At 35.8% G+C, this 14836-nt stretch overlaps 2 protein-coding genes across 4 annotated transcripts; both read left to right on the plus strand.

Moving 5' to 3' along the window:
- The first annotated feature begins 936 nt into the window (after positions 1 to 936).
- Positions 937 to 5294, plus strand: LOC103336700 (Profilin family protein). 3 transcript variants are annotated; one of them, XM_008239796.2, is made up of 6 exons: positions 937 to 1106; positions 1197 to 1266; positions 3402 to 3511; positions 4007 to 4121; positions 4272 to 4374; positions 4817 to 5294. In XM_008239796.2, the coding sequence occupies exons 1-5, from the start codon at positions 1046 to 1048 to the stop codon at positions 4354 to 4356; spliced, it is 441 nt and encodes a 146-aa protein (XP_008238018.1). In that variant the 5' UTR covers positions 937 to 1045; the 3' UTR covers positions 4357 to 4374; positions 4817 to 5294. The 3 variants fall into 3 exon arrangements, with proteins under 3 accessions (XP_008238018.1, XP_008238019.1, XP_008238017.1); XM_008239797.3 differs by lacking the exon at positions 4817 to 5294 and adding an exon at positions 4515 to 4656; XM_008239795.3 differs by lacking the exon at positions 4817 to 5294 and having other exon boundaries at positions 4272 to 4442.
- A 1679-nt stretch (positions 5295 to 6973) lies between these two features.
- On the plus strand, positions 6974 to 14221 carry LOC103336702 (RING/U-box superfamily protein). The gene is made up of 7 exons (XM_089055743.1): positions 6974 to 7170; positions 7253 to 7545; positions 8722 to 9762; positions 10176 to 10370; positions 10456 to 10610; positions 11559 to 11669; positions 13737 to 14221. Exons 2-7 carry the CDS (start codon positions 7378 to 7380, stop codon positions 13795 to 13797), a joined length of 1731 nt encoding a protein of 576 aa, XP_088911869.1. The 5' UTR covers positions 6974 to 7170; positions 7253 to 7377; the 3' UTR covers positions 13798 to 14221.
- Positions 14222 to 14836: the final 615 nt, after the last annotated feature.

The raw sequence follows: 14836 nt of genomic DNA on the forward strand, positions 1-14836 counted from the left end.
AAGATAAAATTTGAAACATTAATGTCACGTTAATGATACTAAAAAGGATTTCAGACAAAAAAAAAAAAAAACTCAAAATAATTATCGAATAATTGTGAATTAGTCACTATAATCCATTACACATTTTGTTCCCACACTGTTGCCTTCAGTAGGGGTGTCACCTTGTTTTTGTTCTTTCAATGAGGAGTAAGATCAAAATAGCTTGCATTAAATTTGTAGTCGACAATAAGTTACTAAAAAAATAAATAAATAATTTCGGTTCGTTGCCAATGCAGGTAAAATTTCTATAATAAACTGAACAACGTTCCATGTTACGGTGGATCTCCACCTCATATTAAGTTCATGATCGGTCAAACACAACCGAAATAGGTGCAATGTTTCGGTGGCATCCCATCGAATTTACCTATCGAGTTTGGTAATGATATGCTGAACGCAACCAACAACCATCATGAAATACTAAACTTTGCAAAATGCCAAAAAATAAACTCATACCTCATTTGAAGCCTCTCTAACTTCAATCTCACCATTCATGAAATAAATACAAGATATTTTTTCACCAATATAAACATATAAATCTTGTTAGAGTTGTAAGAATGTGATGGTTTGAGAAAAAAGTCAAACTAGGGTTGCATGAAACATATGTGGGGTGTAGTGAGCAATTTTGAATCTTTAATTTTAATTTTTTTTTGTCCTAACGATAATTATGTATAAGGATAAAATAAGTTATTCATGTTTAAAATTAGTATGAGGTGCAAAGAGCAAATAATGGGGTGCCAATAAAATCTCCCAAAAATGTTATTGACATGTATTTTTTTCTTTTCGTATAATAAATACATAGATATTTTTCACATGTTTTCATATTTTTTATATTTTTCCTATGATATTATATTAATTGAATTGAAGAATCTATTTGAGCAAAAATTATTCAAGTAGGTGAACAAACTTCAATTTGAAGAGTTTTATTTGCTACTACTGTTGGTGATGCTCCAACATAACCACAGAGCAGGAGAGCATCAGAGTTTTACGATCATTCCAAGTTGACGAAATGGATTGGGGTTTTGTACATAAAGCTTGGGACAAGTGGGCTTCTCCCAATATCGGCTCTGGTGAGTGCCGCCTGCAGAGCCTCGCCTGTCTGTGCATATGTTCCCGATAAGTCTGTATATTTTGGTTTTCATGCAATTGAAATGTTGCAGATAAGCCATTAAAAGCAGCTATATTGATCAACTATGACCCAACTGGTCCGTCTCGCTTGTTGTCTACTATGTAAGTCAGATTCAAATTCAAACTCATGCGCCCCTTTAATATTTTTTGTTTTTGGGTTTTGGCAATGGACCTATGTTCAAGCAAGATTGTAGTATAATGCGTCTTTCTGATGGGTTCAATTTAAAGGTTACAAGTCCAAATTGTTCATCCAATTCCAGAGATTAATTGATGCTTGTGTACAATTTATTTCAAATTTTGTATTTATAGTTGAATCTTCAGTTTATGAATTATCTTTATAAAATAAAAGTGGAAAGGGGCTGGCTATAGAAGGAGAGGACAATATGATTAACTGAAATGGTTTTATTTGGTTCAAATATTGGACTCTTTATTGGGGGCTAGTTTTAGGATGTGTTTAGTAAAACTTTTGCTAGTGTCATGAGCAGGGGTTGATTATTACCACTGCAACTTTTCTTTACTTTCTTTAATATATTACACTAATAAAGCCCAGCTTTTGATGACTTTGATAAGTGGGTGACCTATTCTGGAAGGATCAGGTTAAAAGCATCTTGTTTGGTGTTTCTAATATAGATGAATTAACATAAGATATGTGATATTTGAGGGGAGAATTTGTAATGTTATCATTCTGCAATTCGATTCCATCCTTCTCTCTCAATGTGAGTGTCATGCTATATGTGTTAACCTTTCACAAAGTTGGCATTATACTTTCAGGAACCTTTGTCTTCGTAGCTTTCAGGAAAATTGCTTTCTTTCCTCTGTAGTCTAGATGTCAAAGTGGTTTTCGACAACCGTGCTTCATATTCCCTTCAACCCCAATTTAGGTTTTATCTTTGAGATATATATGATGTTTGAGCCATAGGCTTGTTTCAGGTCTATACTTTTGGACCACTCAATAGGTACAGACATTATGTCATGTTGTAAAATTTTAGATTGATTTAAGTTGACTTGTTAGCTTGATCATCGTACCTTCTTCAGCACCAATGAGTCAATCTTTTTGTTCTTTTTCCCTTCTTCACCATTAATTCATTTGCTACACCTGCCCATTTTTTATTTTCAAGGAAAACCAAAAAGATATGTGAATACACTAGGACAAATTCAGCTTTGCTACTTGTATCCATTATTACATTTATAAGTTCAAATGTCATGGATTAATCGAAAAAAATATCCCTCATAGAACTTTTTATATGGCCTATTTCCTATATGCATATATGTATGGAGAAATTCATTGGGAAATTTCGTTTGATGGTGCCTGTGGTTAGCAGTCAAATTGGAAGTTGATATGTGCAAATAGGTTTTGCTGTACATGTTACTTTTTTTTACATATATATCAAGATGCTACGGTTCTCTTCTCATGGATGTATTTTAGATGCTTCTAGATGTATTTGGGGGTATAAATTTGAATTTTCATAACACAAAGAAGAGTCTTAATGGAAGTTTTGAGTTTTGAAGAGGAATTGCAAGGATTAGAACTTCTCATGACAGGCAGTGATACCAATTGAATATCGGGAAAAGCCTGAGATTGGGGCTGATGATGAGTGAACTATTAAACAAGGGAAAATTAAGGAAGATAAATATCATTGTTCTTAAGTTCATCAACTGCAGATGAAAAGTGAATTAAGCAATAGTACTGATCTTCTTGATAGTTGGTATCAAGCTGTGCAGTATAGTTGTCAAACAGTCTACTCTCTAGTGGAGTTTTCCAAGAGTTGTGAATTTTTATTTTAGATATATACATTTGTTATTATTATTATTATCATTATTATTTGGCTATTTAGGTTAAAATTTTCCCCAAAGTGTTTAATAGTGTTTTAAATTCTGATATAAAATCCTAATTTTAAAGTAAAAATGTTGCCTTTTCGTGTTTTATATGCTTGGGATCCACGTAAACCAGTCTACCAAGAGTTGCATCAATTTGGAGTTCAGACTAAAACTCAATACATATTGTTGAATGCTTAAAAAACTGGGCTTGCATGTCAATATGCTTACATTCAAGTTTGCCTGTCATGTTTTGTATGTGTACCTTCTTTCAGAAATAATGATAGGGAACAGTAATCCTTACATCTATAGTTGCTTTCTGTTTGATTTGGCCAAGAGAAAATTTTACTTAAATGTATGATGCTTATCATTTTGTTCTGTTTGGAAGCACTGTACCTGAAGGCTTGATTGTATACATGCAGCGCAGAAGAAGAAGGGATAAAAGTGAATCCCATCGAATTGAGTCAATTCATTGATTTCATCAAATGTGACAAGCTCCAGACTGAGAGCTTCATTATTGGACCAAACCAATGTAAGTTCTTAATGTGGCTGCAATTACCACAATTACTGTGTTTAATAAGTAATAACTGTCTGTTTAACTGGAGGATTTGGAGGGGCATATGGTTTTGTATTCCTTATTACATTTTTTAGGGATTTAAAGTGGCCTTATATGGTACTACTGAATCCTGTAAAGTTGTCTTTCAGTTTAGATCATGAAATTTTACAGCAGGTTTTCAATATCTTGACAATAAGTGTTCTTTCACTACAATAAATGAGCTTTTGACGACAACAGAAAACTGCTGCAGAAATGCAAAAAAGGTTGCACATATTATGATAGATGTTGCATCAGTTCATGAGAACTGCTCATATATGCATCTTAGGACTGATTTGCTTCTATACGCGTCTTTTAAAAAAAAAAAAAAATAATTTTACGGCTCCTAATTGCATCCTTCAGATCCCATCTACAGTGATTTATGCTTTGAGATCTAATTGTGGTGAGTTTTACTAGATCTAATTATTATGACAGATATAGTGACATCAATTCATGAGAATTGGTTCTGTGCAAGGTGCATGAACACATCAAAATCTACTGGTGAAGGCGCTATCGTTATGCATACAGCAGCATTTCTCTTGGTTGCATTGTAAGCACTTACCGGCTGTAATTTTTACTTTAAGCACTGAAATGAGGTTTGGGATGTGACTGTAATATGTACAGAATGTGAAACTCAAATAATGTATATTTTTCAAGAGATTTGTGATAATTTGTTGTGAATTATAATTCATTCATGCAGGTACGATGGTTCTATTGGCTCAGCATCTCGTGCTATGGTGGCTGTTGATCAGTTTGCGTGGCAATTAACTCGAAAGAATCTGTAACTTTGTCAAAAAGATAGTGTAAGTTTTTAGTGTGATATTCTCTGGCACCTTGAATATGTCTTGATTAATTATTCTGTTTTGTTTTTCATCACTTGCCACTATTATGTTGCCACAATAATTATAATAATTTTATCATTATGCTTACTGATGCGGGGCAGTAGTGATAAGCTGCTGTCCAGCGGCTAAAACAGTGCCAAACCACACAGTAGAAACGGAATCCCAGCGATAAACAACACAGAAAATAGATGGATAAAGTGAAGTTGGAACTAAGATAATTGAGTTCTGGTCCGAAGACACCACACTGCATTTCTGCATTACAACTGAAAGGCTTATCTTGATTGCCGGTTTTGTGCCGAATAATTACTTAGACCAAATTTAGGGAAATGTAATGCCAAATAGGATGTAATCGGATTGACATTGAGGCAACAAAAGCTAATACAGTTCCTGCTGACAAAATCAGGCTGTTCATGCATCTGTGGTTTCAAACAGCTGATGGTGCAATGAAGCTCAAATATTTTGTGACCGTAAATACTCCGTGTACCTTTCTTATACATGCTCAGACTGCCATGCTCAACCCCAGTAACGATGCAACACAGGTTAGAAATAATACCAGCATCAATTGATTCAACAACCCCTTGGACATTCCCTCCCGAAAAAAGAGTCTTAGGACATGATGGCTTTCCCATATGCACCACCTCATAAAGCAAGTAGTGTAGGGAATACCCTTATAATAACCATATTGTCACTGAAATATTCTTGTGAAAATCGAAGAATGCATCAATTAGGCAACACTTTTCACTCTGGAACCTTGAAAATTCTTTATGCGTGTTCAAATCAATGATGCTTTTATCACCAGCCTTTTTTAAGTTTACCATGCTTGTTTGAAATCCGACTGCTATGTTATAGGACTTGGGAATATAATTTCTGCTTATGTTTTAATTCAAGTTACAAACAATGTATGGTACATGATATTGGCATCATTTAGTTCAACAAGCCCAGAGATGATAATAATGATCACACCAGAGTTGTCACAACATCATGAAAGAAATTACTCTTCTAATCATAACGTGCTTTTATTTTATTTTATTTTATATATTTTATATATATAAGGAAAACGAAAATAAACCACAACCGGAAACCGCGTGGGCACGCAGGCCCCACCAAGTCTAAAATAAAATGGAACCAAACAACTTAGAGGAAGCCCATGATCCCACAGCCGGGAAGGGGCAAGATTATGGCCTAAACTAGCAACAACATCTGTAGTAAAATCAGCCTCCCGAAAGATGTGCTGAAAAGAAATCTCTTCGCAATAAGAACTCAGCACTCGAATGTCTTGCACAAGGAGACTGATGCTCCAAGGAACCGAAACCACATTGTTGACACAATCAATGATAAGCTTTGAATCGCCTTCCACCAGGATCTTCCTCCAACCATTATGAATGGCATAGGCCAGGCCATCCCGAAGAGCTAAACACTCCGCAACTGTAATTGACACTTGACCTGAGTTTTTAGCACCAGCTAACCGAACATTACCATTCTAGTCACGAATCACAAAACCAGTTGCAGCCAAATTACCACGCACCGAACCATCAAAATTTACTTTAATCCAGTCCAGAGGTGGAGGCTGTCCACTTTATGTTAATTAACCCATTGGACTTCTGAGGAGGCATGAATTAATTTTCTAGTAATCCAACCTGAGGCGCCCAGCCATAAGAAGGGCTCTAGCTGGGTGCGGCACAATATCTTTAAAAATATAATTGTTTCTAGCTTCCCAGATCTGCCAGCAAAGAAGGAGAGCTTTGGATAGAACATTAGGGCCATCTGAAGCTTTGGTATGAGGTAGCAGAGCCAACCACTCAATGCCATCAAAATTCTGTTATAGGTACTAAGGTTGCTTAAAAGAAGGCTTATAAGATGCAATGCATCCAATTTGAATGAAAATGGTTCACCCTGGAGCAGTGGCGGATCCAGGATTGTTATCCCAAGGGGTCTTAGTGTAAAAATTCGATATTTTTTTTAAGATGAAAATAATGCTAAAAGATAATTTTCTATTACTTGCCTCTTATCGTTCCATAATTCTAAGCATGAATTAATCAAACTAAACAATCAAGTAATTTTTTTTTTAAGAAACAAATTTTATTAAGACAAATGAACAAACCTATATGAGAGAACCGGGATCCAAAGTTCCTGATTTCATTAAGAATGGGAAAAAGTTCCCAAGCATTTCGGTTGATCTTACTACCCTCAGCTGCAAGAATAGCACTCTGAGAGTCAGACTCCATTTTTGTTGGATGGTCTTAAGTCTCCTTTGGTCAGTATTTTTACTTTTAATACAAGTCTAAACTACAAGGGATGAGGATTGCCTCACACACACACTACTTAAGTCATTGTCGTATAGATTCAATTTGAGACTACTAGTATGTAAGTCAAAGACTTTTCTCGTTAGGCTAGTGAAAAATTAGGACATCAATATCAACAAGCTTGTAAAAAATTATTATTCAGTATATGGCCCAAAGTTGCAGTCTCGGCCTGTTCTGGATTGAAAGAAGTCGGAGTTGGCCCAAGCCTAACAAGTAGTATCCAGTTGCCCAAAAACCAATTTTGAATCGCACAAAAGTAGGCAGAGGGAACGCCACTCTTTCTGCTCTCATGTCGTCCTCTCAAAAAGAGTCCAAGACTAACAGACACAAATTTACTTCGACTTTAAACATAAACATAAAACAAGTTGCTTTGGCTTAAAACTTAAAAGCCTGTAAAAGGCCTTCATCCCATTTCCGCATCTGCGATCTCTCTCTCCTCTCTCTGCAACTGCAAGTAAGTTACTTGGTCTCAAAATTATTGCTTTTATTTTCCAAATGTAAATGTGATTGGAAACCAGATATTCCTGCTGCTGCAGCTTCTCCCGCTCCATGTATCCAGATCTCAAATGTGTGGTTCGTACTGTAATTTGAATCACATTTTGAGGGTGAAGTACTAAGGGCATTGGATTTGGAGGGGTGGGTAGAGCCAGGAAGGAGGGAGATGGGATCGGGTGGGAGCAAAGCGACGGCGTCTTCATTTTCTTCTTCAACGTCGTCGTTTGGTGGCAATGGTCGGAGGCGTCGATCCAAATCTAAATTCAGCAGAGTGCTCAAGTCGTCTTGTCTGGGAACCACATCTCGATCCCACGACAGCGACAATGACGACAAGGTCCCTCTCCTTTTGCTTTAATTTCCATTTTATCCGTTCATTTCAAGTTCTTCATTATTTCTCTTTGGTTTTGAGCATCAATGTGGAAAATTGGTTGGTATAATTTCGGGTTTATTTAATTTTATTTGTGAAATGCGGCCAATAGACTTTAGTAACAAAAAGATAATTTTTTTTTTTAATGAATACTTATTTCCTCTTTAATTTATGTTTGTTGTAACGGGTATCAGATTATCAGTTGGTGAAGTAATATTTAAAGAGATAAATTTTTTGCCGCTGTTTTAATTCAATAATATATTTTTGGGTCCCAAATCTCTGTTTTGTTTGTTTGGTACTTTGCTCCCTGAGAGTTCTTTTGAAGAGTACAAGTCAACTTTTTTTTCAAATTTTTTGAATTGTATGCTTCTCAATTAAAACATTTAGTGTCGAGGTTGGTATAGGAGTTTCAAAGATCGAAAAGAAGATGGGAGAGTTGCATTTTCTTTTTAATGTTTGGTGTGTAGTGAAAAGATAGGAAAGAAAGGAGGATTCTTGTTGTGAAACATTGGTTATATTGCTTCAGTTCCTGTGCAGACCTAATTGAATGAATGTTCCACATGTAGAAGTTTCTTCCTAAAAAACATTGTAGCTATCTTGTCAAAGACTGCTTTGTGAAAGGTGGCTACTGGAATGAAATCCAGCTATCTCTCGAATCCTAATATTTACGTGTACTAAGGAAAGTTTTCTCACAAAAGATGTTTTGCAAAGATGGGCCTGCCTTCCGTACACATAGGTTATCCTGTACATTACAAAATCACATCGTACTTTTCCAACTTTGATATTTATCCACGAGATCCCATGAATAACTCTTGTGACTGCAGGCTCACAAAAACCGGTAACCCCTTGTCCTGTGTATGTTAAGGCTTTTTATCTGGGGAGTTCCCATTGTTTGGGCTATAATATTTCTTTATAATAAAAAGTTGATGCAGTATATGCCTCGTCACTTGGAACTTTCTTTGTCTATGGTTGCTTCTATGTTTCTGATACTAGACTTCACTTTTTCTCCTCTACCAAACATATGTATATGGTGAATGTTTCTGATAGGTTGTTATTTAAAACTTTTATTTATTTATATTGCTGGTGTGCAGTTAATTGGCCAAAAATTATTTAAGGAACTGAAGTGTGTAACTCATGCTTTAGGTATGTGGTCATCAGAACAAAGAAACTAGAAATAATGCTCCATGTGCAAGTTTGAATGACACAGAGCCAGATGATGCGAAGGTTGAGTGTTTCAGAAAGGTTAACGTTGAACAACCTGATGAAATTCCGTGTATATCTTCAAATGTTCAGCTCAATGAATGGGGTCAGGCTAGTATCACTGATACTGCCTCCAGAGCTGGTAGCAGCTCTGCCCAAGCTGCTGCTCCATCTTTGAACCCTTCAAGTCGTTTCCTTTCTCGTTTTAGTTTCATTCCAGGTAATGTAAGCTTCAGATTAAGTCGGGCAACCAGTTTAGGGTCATCCAATCCTCTATCTCCAACAAGTCTCACAATACCGAACAACGAAGATGAACTTCATCTGCATTCAAGACCTGCTAGAAGTTTTGTAAATAGAGATGAAAGCCAAGAAGCCAGTGACCTTCCACAGTCACAGATGAATAGGAGCGCAACACATTTTTATGAAGAGACTTCTGACAATATAGGATTAAATACTCTGGGATGTGGTTTTTCTGACAACTTGCAAGATAACCAGACAAATTCTTCTAGACACGATGTTGGTAGAAATGCTAACGGTACAATAATTGGGGTTGGTGTAAACTTGTGTTCTCCGAGAAATCATAATGAAACAGGGAGCAACAGAACTAGACCTTCTGAAAGACGCCCAGGTGCTCGGGAACCTGTTGAACGGAATGTTCGTTTCAGTAGAACTTTAAGTGTTGGAAGACTTCGTGACAGGGTACTTCGTCGATCATCATTATCTGATTTAACATTTTCTTCTTTGCAACAAGAAGGAGAAGTGAGAGATACAAATCAAGGCGATGATACAAGAACAATGGCACCTGAAGGCAATGCTGTAAATTTTGAAAATGGGTCTGGTTATCCTCCATCCAATATGTCTAGTTCATTGTTTAGCATCCAAGACTATGAGGTGGAAACATCAAGACCAAGAGAAGCTAGATATCATGATCTACTTGAACACAGATCAAATTTCCTAGAGCGGAGGAGAAGAATACGATCTCAGGTTTGTATCTGTTTCACACTGTTATTTTTTATGCTTTGGGTGAGATTATAGAACAATGAATGGCAGTTGACCGATACATCCTTTTCACACAATCAATTTTTTTATATTAAATTTTCCACCTTACCCTTATTGCAAATCCAGTTGACCAATACATGAATAGTGGTATAGGGTTGCCAACCAGTTGGCTGCCTTTCTATAGACATTACTATGTCCGTTGTTCCTGGTGATTAGTTTGGGTATAACTTGTCCAGAACTCTGCTAAAAGTGACAGCATAAATTTATTCCTTCTATAAAAAACCATCTGTTCTTGAGACGTTTTCTCATGCCTTTTACTTTTCAATATAAATTTTATAATTTACTGAACTTCCTTATGTAACTTATTTGGTTTACTGATTCCCATGCAAATTTTGTAGGTTCGTGCACTTCAGAGATTAGGGAGCCGCTTTGAAAACGTGTCTGGACATGAGAGATCTTGTATCTTATCTGGTCAACAGCGAACGGGTCGTTGTACATGTCGTACGAGTAGCCGAGATGCCCGTCCAAATGATGACAATAGTGCTAGGGCTAGCATATCAAGAATAGTTATGTTAGCTGAGGCTTTGTTTGAGGTAATGTTGATATGCAATTACCTTTTTGTCAGCCAGTTTCCTGATTAATTATATAAGTTGAACCGTTTCTATGTAATTTAATTAGGTTCTGGATGAAATTCACCAGCAATCTGTGGTTTTATCCTCTCGACCTTCTGTATCGTCAATTGGATCTGTTCCCGCTCCTACTGAAGTTGTGGAATCTTTGCCTGTCAAATTGTTTTCCAAGTTGCAAAAGCATCAGTATGAGGAGGCTGCACAGTAAGTATCCAAGTCTATCTAATGTTCGACATTCAGTTCACTGTGTATCTCTGAAGGAGGTGACTGACCTAATTCAGTATTGTTCCAGATTACAAGAATTAATCTGCCTTGCGCTTTTATGATGTTCTCAGCAGCCAGTGACTTTTCAAAAGTGTCTATTTTACAAGCAATTTCTTTACAGATGCAAAAGAATGTTTAGCTTAGGGAAATTGTTCCTTTACTTGCTATAGGCACTGGACAAAATATTAGAGTTTTATACATAGATTTTTGTTTTTTGTTTTTTTAATTAATAAGAGTTTAAAGCTTATTCCTTTGAAAAAAATATTTTATTTTCCCAATTCTGGCCATTTTTAGATACATACTTTTGGCTTTTCATATCATAGTCATCACTCCATGTTGCCACAACATATTAGAGTATTTAAACATAAATTTTCATATTGGTAGTTAATAAGAGAATAAAGTTTACTCCTTTTGAAAAAAATATATATATATATATATTATTTTCCCAGTTCGGGCCATTTTAGGTACATGTTTTTGGCTTTTATATGAGTTTATTGTCCTATTACAATGGTTTATACATTTTAGGTTAAGACCATATCTGTATCTTTCTTTATTCAGCTCTAATTTAATAAACATTATTCGTGTTTAGGAATTGGTACTGACAATTTTTTAGTAGCACGTGTAGCATGTGGATGTTATATAAACTTGCATCCTTTGTATTACATTTAGAATTTAATGATTCTTGTTTTGTTGTTGGTACTTTATTTCTCTTGGTAAACAAATGGAAGTCTTTAGAAGGACCATTTTTGTGGGCTGACTATAACATGGTTGCAATGTCTTTATTTTCCAAAATATATTATTTTGGTTGGGAAAAAGATTGTAAGTTACATCTCTTTAATATCGCAGTATCTTAATAACTTTTGCTTTGTGTATCCTTTAATCTAACAGATGCTACATATGCCTTGTGGAGTACGAAGAAGGAGACATAATGCGAGTACTGCCTTGCCATCATGAATTTCATAAAACTTGTATTGACAAGTGGCTCAAGGAGATTCACAGGTTTGGAATGAACTTGCTTCTTTCAAATCGTCTAATATGACTTATTTAAACACGGGCACATACACTTTATTGACTACAATAAGATAGTATGGCGAGTGTTATTGCAATAAAATTTTATATGTTCTGGCTTGGAAAATTTCAAAATAGTAATCACTGTATAAAATTTGTCCACTGTCTGTTTGCTTGTTTAGTAGCTTTCGTATGGTAGTTGGCACTTCGTGATCCTGAAACATGCTAGTACCAGTGACATAAACTTGAAGTTGGAAAATGGTGGTTCATAATAAGTTGGAATTAAACCAGACAGATGTATGACTGCATATCATGCCTAAGAGGTTTAGCTCAAGTGTCATTGGGGAGGGTGGGCAAATGTTTAGGTCCTAGGTTCAAGTCTCAATGTAATAAAAGAAATTGCATAGGTATAAATTCCTTTCCGTTACTAGAATGGAATTTATTATTATTATTTTTCAATGTGATCACCCGACCAGTAACTTTCCACTTTTGTCTTCTGCTAAATAGTGATCTATTCCACCTTATCCCCCCTTAACTGTGCATGTCTTTTGGCTCGTTCATGCAGTGCAAAAAAATAGTTTCCTTTTTCAACACAGCTATATTTTGGGAATTTTTATGAACTGTATGTTGTGTTGTTGTGTAGTATGAATTTATTTATTAATAGGAACTTTGGAATGAAGTTAAATTTGTCTTGTTCCAGGTATTGGAAATATTAATATTTTGTTTTTAAAGTTTATTCTTAATTGTAATATTTACCTCTTTTTAAAGTCTGTATAGTTTCAACAAGTATATTCTTTGCCAGCAGAATGTTTGCTAGAACGGATCAACGAGAAGTTCTTGCAAACATGAATGTTTACTAGAACAGATTTCATAAGTATGTGTACATGCACTTGTGCCATCGAATTTTACATTTGCTTTTTTCTCTTAGTGTCACATAGGAGTTTGCACTTCTTTAATACGTATTACCTAGATGCTACTTATGGGATGCCTCACCCAAATCATAATTTGGAATGTCATGTGGCCTGAACGGCTTGTCATTGGGGGAAATATTATTTTAAGGAGCGATGGAACTCAGTTGGATTGTGCTCCCTTGGTGCTCTTTTAAAATAAACCTTTTTTCTGTGTACTTATAATTAAATAGTGAAAGGGTATTTGAGATTTGAGCTTTGAAGTATACTTCGTTAAATGAATAGAAGGAAAGTACTGGTGGTGAGTATCAGCAAGGACTTGGTTATGACATCATTTTCACTGCTGGGAATTCTCAGCATGCACAAGCTCTATCATCTAAGCAAACTGGCAACAGCTATAAGTCTTCAACATTCTCAACATCTCTTTCTTCTTTCCTTTCTACTATTAATTGGTTTTTCACTTTCATATGTTCCTTGTATAATTGGCAAGAAGTTCTTGCCTTGATTTACTTCTCCATTTCCCTCTCTGAGCTCTACTTGAACCCGTCACTCAAATCTTTTTGTCCGAAACTCAAGTACTGTGTATCTCACTGCCACTGCTTGTCAGGTTGTTTTTCGCAACTAATGCAACACTTAGCTCCATTGTTTCCCCAATAAATATCAAATCCTCTCAATTCTTTCTTGTTGATGCTCATATTTGTCGCAGCTGCCAGTTTTCCTTTTTGGCCTAACAATAATGTAAACTCTTCCAAAGGATGCATCAGGATTGTATTCTATTTCTGCAATGGATATTGTTATACACCGTTGCTATTATTCAGACAATCCATTCATTTTGTCCGGCCACCCCTCTAACTAATATGGCTACTAAGTAATAAGCTAACTGATCTAACTAATTTAACCATGACAGCATAAGCTCAAGTCATGAAAATGCTAATCTCAATGACCAAGAATTGGAAATTGATACGTTAAGTAACTGTAGAATATATGAACTGCCATAGAAAGATTTTTTATTTTATGAAGTGTTCATTTAATTAATTTCAATTTCTTTATGCCTGAAATATCAATGCCTCTTGTTGTTGACATTTTAGGTTTGTATTAATATTTTGGTGCTACTTATACTGGAAATTGCTAATGTGTATCCGGTATGCAGGGTATGCCCACTATGTCGCAGGGATATCTGTAGATCTGATGTGTTGCCTGCAGAGAACTAAGGTAGTGGTTTTTCACTCTTCTTCTCTGTGAATGGACAATTGAGGAGTGAAGCTTTCCGCGGAGGCAGTGTTTTCGTGTATCATTTTTTAGGAAGTTCAGTCCTTATCTGCTTGTATCATCGTTGCTGCCCGCCATTAATTGTTCTCATTGTCAAATGTAATACTGAACGTTAGTAGAAACGGACTGAACTACTTGCAATCAGCAACACCTCCAGCCAGAGGGCGAGGGGAGTGGAGGGAGAGAGAGAGAGAGAGCTGTTTCCTTTCTCCGATGAATTCTGTTAATATGCTTAGTCAGAGGCCCCATTGTTGTATCCGAAATTCTGTGCATTCCCGCTGTTTCCTGATTTTGGTAAGGTTTGGACAGATCACATTCTCATTAAGTTTGAGGTCACTTGGAATGTGCTTCCTATTTTTGAACTTTGATCAACGTTCTCCCTTTACTACAAGAATTTCTATAGTGTGGGCCTTATATTTGAGGTTCTATCTCTTAACCGTTGGATCAACTCAGTTAGCTGTCTTACGTTGGGTCATCTAACATGTAAGCCTCGTACATAATGTTAGATAAGGCCCGAGCCACAAATGGTAGTAAAATGTCCAATAAAAAAGGATTTTTGTAGACATGTCACATGAACTTATACTTTAATTTCAATTTGTCGCTTTAAAGAAAACTTTAAAGAAAAATTTAAGAGAAATGTCACTTTAATTTTTCAAAATCCATGATTTGTTATTTGACTATAACACTATCCAATTTTCCATATATTTTTAAGGGTATTTTAGTCTTTTCAATTTTCAAGGGTATTTTAAAAATGGAAAATTTATTATAAAAAAAATTATTATACATGGTTAGAGAGAGAGAGAGAGAGAGAGAGAGAGAGAGAGAGAGAGGGGGGTTTCCTGTCCTGTTCGATGTGTTTTGGGGATGGGTGGGGTTGGGGTGGGAGAGAGAGAAGTTTCTTTTTCTCTTTTTTATTTTGTGAAAATAAAAAGACTAAAATATCCTTAAAAATGGAAAATTGAATAGTGTTGATGACAAATC

The sequence above is a fragment of the Prunus mume genome, linkage group LG7, assembly GCF_029339155.1.
Source record: "Prunus mume cultivar Tortuosa linkage group LG7, ASM2933915v1, whole genome shotgun sequence".
Classification (NCBI taxonomy): domain Eukaryota; kingdom Viridiplantae; phylum Streptophyta; class Magnoliopsida; order Rosales; family Rosaceae; genus Prunus; species Prunus mume.

Coding starts and splice junctions, on each gene's coding strand:
- LOC103336700 (XM_008239796.2), top strand. CDS start 1,046: ATGGATTGGGGTTTTGTACATAAAGCTTGGGACAAGTGGGCTTCTCCC. Junction 1,107..1,196: donor TTCTCCCAATATCGGCTCTG/GTGAGTGCCGCC, acceptor GAAATGTTGCAG/ATAAGCCATTAAAAGCAGCT. Junction 3,512..4,006: donor CATTATTGGACCAAACCAAT/GTAAGTTCTTAA, acceptor TTATTATGACAG/ATATAGTGACATCAATTCAT.
- LOC103336702 (XM_089055743.1), top strand. CDS start 7,378: ATGGGATCGGGTGGGAGCAAAGCGACGGCGTCTTCATTTTCTTCTTCA. Junction 9,763..10,175: donor GGAGAAGAATACGATCTCAG/GTTTGTATCTGT, acceptor CAAATTTTGTAG/GTTCGTGCACTTCAGAGATT. Junction 10,611..11,558: donor CAGTATGAGGAGGCTGCACA/GTAAGTATCCAA, acceptor TTAATCTAACAG/ATGCTACATATGCCTTGTGG.